The sequence below is a fragment of the Triticum dicoccoides genome, chromosome 5A, assembly GCF_002162155.2.
Source record: "Triticum dicoccoides isolate Atlit2015 ecotype Zavitan chromosome 5A, WEW_v2.0, whole genome shotgun sequence".
Lineage (NCBI taxonomy): Eukaryota > Viridiplantae > Streptophyta > Magnoliopsida > Poales > Poaceae > Triticum > Triticum dicoccoides.
The window spans coordinates 677,689,402-677,699,027 of NC_041388.1; the positions used below are offsets into that span (position 1 = coordinate 677,689,402).

General features: G+C 42.3%; 1 protein-coding gene across 2 annotated transcripts; it reads left to right on the forward strand.

Annotated features, from left to right (window-relative positions):
• Positions 1–95: 95 nt before the first annotated feature.
• Positions 96–8,784, forward strand: LOC119304065. 2 transcript variants are annotated; one of them, XM_037581226.1, is made up of 9 exons: positions 96–1,892; positions 1,980–2,117; positions 5,728–5,802; positions 6,046–6,087; positions 6,197–6,286; positions 6,374–6,457; positions 6,569–6,661; positions 6,972–7,051; positions 7,126–8,784. In XM_037581226.1, the coding sequence occupies exons 1-9, from the start codon at positions 285–287 to the stop codon at positions 8,411–8,413; spliced, it is 3,498 nt and encodes a 1,165-aa protein (XP_037437123.1). In that variant the 5' UTR covers positions 96–284; the 3' UTR covers positions 8,414–8,784. The 2 variants fall into 2 exon arrangements, with proteins under 2 accessions (XP_037437123.1, XP_037437122.1); XM_037581225.1 differs by having other exon boundaries at positions 99–1,892; positions 6,374–6,478.
• The last annotated feature ends 842 nt before the right edge of the window (positions 8,785–9,626 follow it).

Here is a 9,626-nt window from a genome sequence, read left to right on the forward strand (position 1 = left end):
TCACAGATTCCTCCCTCCTCCCTCCCTCCCCGTTCCTCTCCGCCGCCCGCGCTCGAGGCTCGACCCGACGCGGGCCTCCCGCTCCCTGGTCCGTCGCTAGGGCAAAGCTTGGGGCGGGCTCGCGTGGTTATCTCGCGCCATTCTGACATCCCCGCTGGTGCGATTTGCAGGGAGGAGACCCGCATGGTGGCGCCGACCGCTCTCCGCGCCCCGGTCCTCTGATTATGCTCCTGATAATTTAGGATCTCGCTGTTTCCGACGAGGTTGCTGCTCCGAGGGGCAGGATGAGCAGCAGAGCGCAGCAGGGCGAAAAGGGCTCCGAGTCAGCCGCCCGCACGCGGCCTCTGAGCATCCATGAGATCTTGCTGCGGCGGGAGAAGAAGGCCCTCGCAGAGGCTAAGAAGGCCGCCGCGGAAGCTAAGAAGGCCAGGGAAGAGCTCCAGGACAAGGATAAGTGTAAACCTAATCACTCGGAGCCGGGAAGAGGGCACAAGAGCAGAAAGGATCTCAAGGATGTGCCTGCGGAGGGTTCCAAAAAGGAGAGTGTTAGAGATGCGTCAAGGGAGGACTCCAAGAAGGATGATGTGCGGCGTACTTCTAAGGAGGGTTCCAGGAAGGAGAGCATTAGAGATGCACCCTCCAAGAAGGATGATGTGAGGCATGCATCTAAGGAGGGTTCCAAAAAGGAGAGCATTAGAGACGCACCAAAGGAGGTCTCCAAGAAGGAAAACTTGAAAGAGAGGCCAAAAGATGGCTCCAAGGTGGATGAATTGAAAGATACACCAAAGGTTCCAAGGAAGGATGACCACAGAGATGCACCAAACAAGGGCTCCAAGAAAGAGAGGTCCTCTGTAATAGATGATAGTCAGTCAGCTGGCAAAGACAATGATGCTCGTAATTCACATAAACATTGCACAAGCATGAGAGGCCGGCCTGCTGAAAGCAAGGATGGAAACCATGGTGAAATCAGAGCAAGAAATGGTGATGCGACAAGATCTGAGTCTCTAAAGGGACCGGGGAAGAGATGGAATGGTGAACCTGTTCACAATGATAGAATCATGGAGAGGAGCGATAAGCTCCGGAATGAGGCAAAAAGGAAAATCCATGGTTTTGATGATGAAAAGCCTTCATATGTTGATCGACCGGTGCTGAAGAAACATGATTCCGCGCGATTCCGAGTTTCCAAACACTATGACATAAATGATGCAAGGAGAGAGTACGGAAAACCATACCGTGAAGAGCCCAGGTCAAAAAGGAGAAGGTCAAGAAGCAGGGATCATGATCAAGGAAGACGTGACAGATCTCTCTCACTATCCCCAAGGGAACAAAGGCGTAGCTACCATGGAAATGATCATGACAATTATCCTCCTGGAAGGAAGTATGCTGAAAACGACAGGTACAGAACATCTGATAATGTTGGACAAGGTGGTGGGTCTTACCAGAGATATGAAAGTCGGCTTGGTGGCTACTCACCAAGGAAAAGGAAAACAGTGCCACAAGATGAACAATTGACTACCACGATTACCCCACCAGTCATTCGATCACCAGAAAAGAAACCAGCCACGTGGGATCAGCCTCCCACAGCAGCAGACCAATCTAATTTCTTCACCAATTTGCAGCCAATTGTTAGTCAAACCTCTTCTGTTTCAGTCAGTTTTAGCACACCAAAGCAGAACCCTGCTACTGCGCTTGACACTATATTGTCAGGGAATAGTTCGTCTATTGATTCTGTCCAGCTAACACAAGCAACACGCCCACTTAGGAGGTTGCACATCGAGAATTTAACTAGTTCAGCTTCAGAGGATATGTTGATTGGTTGCTTGAATGACTTCTTGCTGTCATCGGGTGTTAACCGTATCCAGAGGTCTAAACAACCATGCCTCAGTTGTACGGTGAGTGATCTACCATCTGGTTGTTCATACTACTTTGCCACATTTTCTTTGTAACATTTATCCACATCCTATGCTCCTTCAATGCAGATAAATAAGGAAAAACGCCAGGCATTTGTTGAATTTCTTACACCAGAAGATGCTACAGCAGCTCTTTCTTTTGATGGAAGATCTTTCAATGGGTCTACTCTGAGAATTAGACGCCCCAAAGAATATATTGAAATGGCAGTAAGATCTCCATACCTTTTGCATCTCTTCTTCTCAATTGATGGTTTTACCTTTTCCATTAATTGCTTGGGTGGTAGTTTGATCTAGATGATTCTCAATTTTAAATGTTTCAAGTGGTATCTGCTGCAAGAATTTGCCAGCTGTTTCATTTCCCCCTTCCATTTGGAACCTATTAGTTTAGAAAATTGCGACTTGGTAAGGCATTTATTGCTTCTGTTCTAGATTATCTTTCAATAATTACTTCTTCCTTTAATATATACTGTCGTGTGGGCTGAGGAAACATCTTAATACTATTACAATTTAATAGTAACCATTCTTCATACTGGGCCGTTGGTGCTCTAAATGATTATGAATCTGGTTATGTACAGTATAACATACTGAACATATTTTTAGGATACAAGATCATCGTTGTTGTTCTACTGTGGTTCTGTTTCTTGCTTGTGCTGCATGACCTATGAGCTTTGGATTGAAGAATTCATTCTGCATGTAAATGATTAGGTGTGTTATTGTTTATGTTCCTGATTCTACTCGCCCTCATACGGGCAGGCTACTGATTGCTTGAATTAGTTTATATTCAAACCTTCTACGTGTTCTCCTAGTTTTATATTTAATACATGCCATATCTGATTCCGTCAGGTGTTGGCAGTTTTTAACATTTCAGAGGCTTCCTGCACGTTTGGAATTTATTTTGCAGCTAAATGACTTGCCTCAACTTGCACATGATCTTTCCATTTTATGCTTGGATACCTTACTTAATTGCTAAGCACTAGCATTCAAGCACCACCCTTGTACTAAATGATATGATATCATAGGGAAGAAGCTCTTTGATCCTCTCGTACATTCTATCACTCAAGAATTGTCTAACCACCAAATGGCTCAGTAATGAAATCATAGCAAAAACAACATCATGCCATTTCATAGTTGCTCTTTGCTTTCAGTTTTTTGCAATTTCAACATTGTAGTGCCTTGTCAGTAATTTGTGTATTATCAGCATGCTATGATTAATGTTGTTATGGTGAACTCCTGATCCAGTGCTCTTATTAACTATTCCAAGTAAGAATTACTGATTAATATGGTTATTGAGTATCATATTCATTTCTTTTTGCATGTTTAACCCTTAGATATGCATGTTTTCTTATGTCTCTTGTATGCAAAAGTAGCTGAGAGTAGTTATTTCAGATTTACTCATGGTGCATAAATTATTTATAGTTGCTGGTTTGGATTTACTCATCACATATATTTGTATCCTTCGGGAAGTTATTGTCTGATGGGCATGTTGGAATCTCTTAAATAGGGTATTTTAATTGGGTGTGTCATAATTCACGTTCAGGATCGTGAAGCAAAGGAATTGTAAAGCAGGCTTCCAGATATAGTGCCTGTATTGTGTGACTGCCACTTCTTCCAAAATCCATTGGTCGCTGATTACAGTGCTGGCAGAATGCCTATGGTGGTCGGTTCATGGAAAAGTAGGAAGACAGTTTGTACAGCATGGTTGAAGTAAATATATTATTAGCGAAGATTTGAGCATGATGATCGTTAATCATAATCATCCAGTCCTGGTTCCAAACATTTATGATCTTAATTCATGACAGTATGAATGGATTGTGGTATCATGAGCTGTCAATTTTTTAATTACTCTGCATATAGTTTAGTGTGACATTTAAACTTGCTATGCTCTTGTTCACTGTACCATGTTTCTGCTCAGCATATTTCCTGGCCCAGATGATGGCATATTTAGCCCCTCTACTTTGTCCGGTTTAGTTTGGAATCTTTACTCTCAAAAGGACCTAATAACTCTCTGTTTGTACAACTGATTTAGTTTTTTTAGATAAGCTGCCCTTTATTTGTAACAATGATTAAGCTGACAACATCCTGGATACATCCAGGAACACTAAGCTGGTAGACCAACGATCAGAGAGCTTGCTCAACCTTGCCAACAAATGAGCCACCTTATTTGCACAACGACTAACATGAACAAAACTAAAGAACTAAAACGTTTCGACAACGACTTGATTTCAGCAACAATGGCACCCACTTGAGACCGATCTCTTTCTCTTAATCAGTATAACTGATATAGTTAGTTCTCATAATCATGACTAAAAGTTTTTATGCAAACTGCTGCAACTGAGATGTAAGTGGTGGGATAGTTTGTAGGTTACATGCAAGTGCAATTTCGCTTTGGGTAGGTTGTTGGCCTTCTCATTTCTCCCTAATGCCTCCTCTGCTCCTCACTAATATAAGTCTTGTCCAACACTACAGTGCAAGAAGGGTAGATACAAAAAGGAAACTCCAATCTATCTGGATGACATGTAAGCAAGAATAGAAAGGAAACTAATAAATCCAGAATCAAACTCAAAGTTCAAGCTGGACTACTTTTGAGCACCTGGAACCATGTGACGAATACCAAATGTTTCTCTTGAAAACTTAGCCATCACACTTTAGAACTCTTCCTATTCTGCTGCATAGGGTCACCCTAATTGCAATGATTGGTTGCTTGGGCATGGTTTTTCTTCTAGTTTAATTTCGTGGGGTCGAGGATCAGTTATGTCAGCCCACAGAGGTTTTGTGGCTAGATGACATGCGATGTGTTTTTTAGCCTGTTGGTAGATTACAAAACCGTATCAGCATTTGCTAATGCCAGCTTGAATTGAACTGGGATACAAACAGGTGAATAGTCCCTCTAAGGACTATGAGTTATAGAAGGACCAAATATACCCAAGCTAATAAGAAACTGATCTGTTTGGCCTATGTAGAATACAGGGATCAAGGTGAGCCCAGGACCCAGAGGCAACTAAAGAGACTAAATATGCCATAATCCCCTTATTTTTTAAATTACCCTTTAGCCGTCTCATTGTTAGAAAACTATGTAGTAAGATTTAAAAACATTTGTCTGATGGAATTTAACCTGCATCCAGTGTGATTTTGATGTTATAGCTGCACCTGTGATTTTGTTGTTCAGAGGGTCTCGGTTAATCTTGTTTTCTAATGCACTTTTCTACTATGCTTATGAATTCAGATGTCTATAAAGTTGAATGTTGCAATGGTTATATTCACATTTTTAAGTTTTCTGCATGGACATTCTTTGGTATACTTGCTGTTTGCACCATTTGACCTATTTGAGTATTGGAAAGGGCAAACTGTCCATGGTGTCAATAATGACATTGCTATCTACTCATTTAGCGATATGTTTGCCATTAACGTACAAAGGAACCAAATTTGATCAACAATAATTGTGTTATAATATGCGTTTCTGCTTTCCTTGTCCAAGACTATTGCTGGCATACTTTTTTTAGACTTCATTGAGTATATTTGAGAAAATTATATATATTGGTTGGCCCACAAGTTAAGTCTGGCTTGTTGAACTGGACAGCAGAATTATATCACTGAATGCAAAACATCACTCTTACATAAAAGCGACCCTGAGAGTATTTAATGAGAAACCACATCTGTGTTTTATTTGAATGCTATAAACCGCTGTGTTTTTGCTATCGTGTTTTTAGTGTGAATTGGCTATTGTATATGATTTCTATAGCTTTGAAGTAGATAATGGTTTCTGAAACCTTTGTTTATTGCACTTTTAATGTTATAACACACTGTTTGTTCTCTGCAGCATGTTGCTCAAAAGAAGCCCGTGGAAGAAGAGATTAAAGAAGCATCTGATGTTGTTGCAGATTCACCACACAAGGTAACTTGCAGGGTTAGAGATGCTTCTTTCTATTTTCAACTCACCAGAATATGAGCGATTGTATTTACAAAGAGAAATGTGGCTAGAAATGTTTTCATATTTGTTCCTTGTTGATATCATACTCCCGTCCCCAGATATATATGATAAAAGTAGGGTGGCTTGTTCAAATTCGTTGAGCACAAGAAGATTCGACCAATAATTATTTAGCCTTCTCATGTGCTGGTCTATCTTGTAATTTTGCAGATTTTCATTGCTGGTATTTCTGGTGTTCTTTCATCTGAGATGGTAATACAATTGTGTCCATCAGTATATGTCCGTCATATGTTGCTCTGCGAAGAGCCATCCGTTGAAGCATATGTTCCTGACATTTAGTATGCATTTTCCATTCTTTCAGCTCGTGGAAATTGTTAGTTCATTTGGCCAGTTAGCTGCATACCACTTTGTTTGTAATGAAGACCTTGGTGGGCGATGTGCATTTCTTGAGGTATGGAACTCCTGTTGCATCCAAACTAAGGCTTGTGATATGAATATAGAATCATCATACTTATCTGTGACCAATTTGGTGGAACAGTATATTGATCACTCCATTACAAACAAGGCATGTGCTGGCCTCAATGGGATGAAGCTTGGTGGGTGCATCCTAACTGCTGTTCAGGTTTTTCCCAATCCTCTCGAGGTGCAACCATTTTCATGCCCATTCATGTAGTGTCATGTATCCATTTCATTATTTGTATTGAGTCATATATGCTGCTCCATTGAATTCCAGGTTCGCAATGAAGCTTCCCCATTTTATGGTATTCCTGATAGTGCCAAAGCGCTTCTTGAAGAACCAACAAATGTCCTGCAGCTAAAAAATGTGGTATGCCACAATTTTGTCCCTGCTTGATTATGGTTCCTATAAAATAAATTACTCTTTTCACATCAAAACCATTGGTTACCTATTTTTCTCCCTACTGGATTGACACTGCCGCTATCATACCAACCAAAAAATTTGTTTCCACCTGTGAGCTATTCAACAAGCCATGAATGAATTAAAATAATACAGCAGTACTCTGTTCTCTCACTAATCTGTGATATTGTTGTAGTTAAAAAACACGAGTATCAACCCATTTATCACATTCTGAAGGTTGTACACTTGTGAAGTGTTGATGAACGTGCTATTTATGTAGTTTGACCAAGAAGAGTTTTTGGCACTTTCAAAACCTGAGCTGGAGGAAATATTGGAAGACGTACGCATGGAGTGTGCAAGGTATAGCATTCTGTTACTTTCATGTTTTACTCATTGTCGTGGCTAGTAGCTTACATTATGCACGAGATTGGCAGGTTTGGAGCAGTCAAATCCATAAATATTGTAGAGTATCCTGCTAGCAGTGACAGCATTACTGAGGATGTCCTAGTTGAGCCCAAAGATGAGCCAGTAAAGCTTGAGCCCACTGAATGTCGTGCCAATGATAACTGTGTGGAGACTGGAACAGATTGCTCTTTACCAAGTAGGAGCATAGTAGTTCCGTCCAACCCTATGGAAATTACAGGTGCTGAGTGCCAGGATCACAAAGAGCTTGACACACTTCGTGAATGTGATGGGTCTGCAGCGGCAGATCAGTACACCGACCTAGATGACATCCATGCTAGAGCTGCTGGCCCCACAGTGGATCAACAAACAGAGACCGATCATATGGATTCTGTGCAGGCTGATCAAGATGCTACTGCAGTGGGCGACATCCATGCTAGAGCTGCTGGCCCCACAGTGGATCAACAAACGGAGGCCGATCATATGGATTCTATGCAGGCTGATCAAGATGCTACTGCAGTGGGTGAGATCCATGCTAGAGCTGCTGGCACCACAGTGGATCAACAAACGGAAGCCGATCATATGGATTTTACGCAGGCTGATCAAGATGCTATTGCAGTGGATGACATCCATGCTAGAGCTGCTGACCCCACAGTGGATCAACAAACAGAGGCTTATCATATGGATCCTCTGCAGGCCGATCAAGATGCTACTTCAGTGGGCGACATCCAAGCTAGGGCTGCTGGGCCCAGAGTGGATCAGCAAACGGAGGCTGATCATGTGGATTCTTTGCAGGCTGAGCAAGATGCTACTGCAGTGGGTGACATCCATGCTAATGCTGCTGGCCCCACAGACACAGTGGATCAAGAAATGGAGGCTGATCATATGGATTCTACGCAGGCTGATCAAGATGGTACTGCAGTGGACTACATCCAAGGTAGAGCTGCTGACATGGATTCTACACAAACTGATCAAGATGCTTCTCCAGTTGGTGAAGATAGTTTAGGAGAAGGACATGCAGGCCCAACAACTTTGGAGGCCTGTGGTTCTACTACACCCGTAGGTGTGGTGGAGAAATCCGAAACTGAGAAGGAGCAACAAAGCGCTGATGATGTGAGTGAAAGTGGTGCAGAAAAACTACCCGTTGCTCCAGTTTCAGACACCATCGTGCTGGAGGCTGGCTCTATACTGGTGGAGTTCATGCGGAAGGAGGCTGCATGCATGGCCGCACATTCCTTACATGGGCGCAGCTTCGGCGACAGGACCGTGTCTGCTGGATACGCCCCTCATGCTCTCTACCTGCAGAGGTACCCGAGGTGATTTCCGCCGCGACGGTGATGTTCCGATGGCACCTGATGCTTGTGGCTGTAATAGAAACACATAGGTCAGGCCTTGTAGTTTTGATGTTTTGGATGGGTCAGTCAAGTAGCTTGGGATCAAGATGATGTACCGTTAGTTGGGAGGTAATCTAGTAGGAGACCCATAGCAGAAGCACTTTTGGGGTGAAGACAATGGGATAACCACTGGCCGTTAACATTTTTGTTGTGAATTTTTGATACCTGTATTTTTGCAGTGAGGGGAAAGAACCTGAACATCATTCCCTTGTTATCGTTGCTGTTGATTTTGGGTTACATTACATGGGTGGGTGTGAGGCTCTTTTATTATATATGAAAAAACAGACACTTATACTCTCTCCCCATGGTAATTTCCATTGGCCATTTCAGGCAGGATGCATCCATAGTTGGTAGTACTCCCTCCCTCCCAAAATTCTTGTCTTAAATTCGTCTAGATACGGATGTATCTAATACTAAAATGTGACTTGATACATCCGTATCTAGACAAATCTAAGATAAGAATTTTAGGACGGAGGGAGTATGAACAGGTGGAACTTCATATTGCTGTCAACTTCCGTCGCCTCACCCACATGCACGCGTCGAGTTTTGTGAGCCCGTTAATTGCAGTTATTTTTTTTCAATTTGTTTGGGTAGTACGCTGTTACCGACTCCTTTTGGGTTTAACCGATTACACATGTAGAGATTGGCATTTTGACCTTTTGGATTCGTAGGTCAACTTGTCAGTAAGCAGCGTTTGATCAAGATGATGTGGTTAGTTGGTAGACGGGCATGGCTCCCGTGGAGGAGCATATATTCCTGAAATAAACCTGGCTAACCCAATTGCACATCACAAACAATTCTCCTATTTTTTTCCCTAGATGGTACTACATGTTAATAGCAGCTCATTCAACTTTACTGGAAATAGCACTTCTGAAGAATGTCAAAATATACATACACGTAACTTGCAGTTCCCATTTCAAAAATCGTGCATAGGTTGGTGAGAGAAAATGAGAGCTTTACCGATGTTAAGTGACAAGAACAGCTTCCAACCCTGGGTTAGCAGAGAAGACGATTAACTTATATAAGACCCAAATACGCCAGGCAAAAGAAAAAAAAACTTAGGTCATTTCTAACCGATCCCCTAAAAGGCTATAAGGGAGTAAATTTTTTGGTTTAGTCCCTTACGACGGATGTAGCCG

Excerpts from the sequence above, each read along its gene's own strand:
- LOC119304065 (XM_037581225.1), top strand. The coding sequence starts at position 285 with ATGAGCAGCAGAGCGCAGCAGGGCGAAAAGGGCTCCGAGTCAGCCGCC. Across the intron at positions 2,118-5,727 it reads AAGAATATATTGAAATGGCA|CATGTTGCTCAAAAGAAGCC; the intron begins GTAAGATCTCCA and ends TGTTCTCTGCAG. Across the intron at positions 6,287-6,373 it reads GGCGATGTGCATTTCTTGAG|TATATTGATCACTCCATTAC; the intron begins GTATGGAACTCC and ends TTGGTGGAACAG.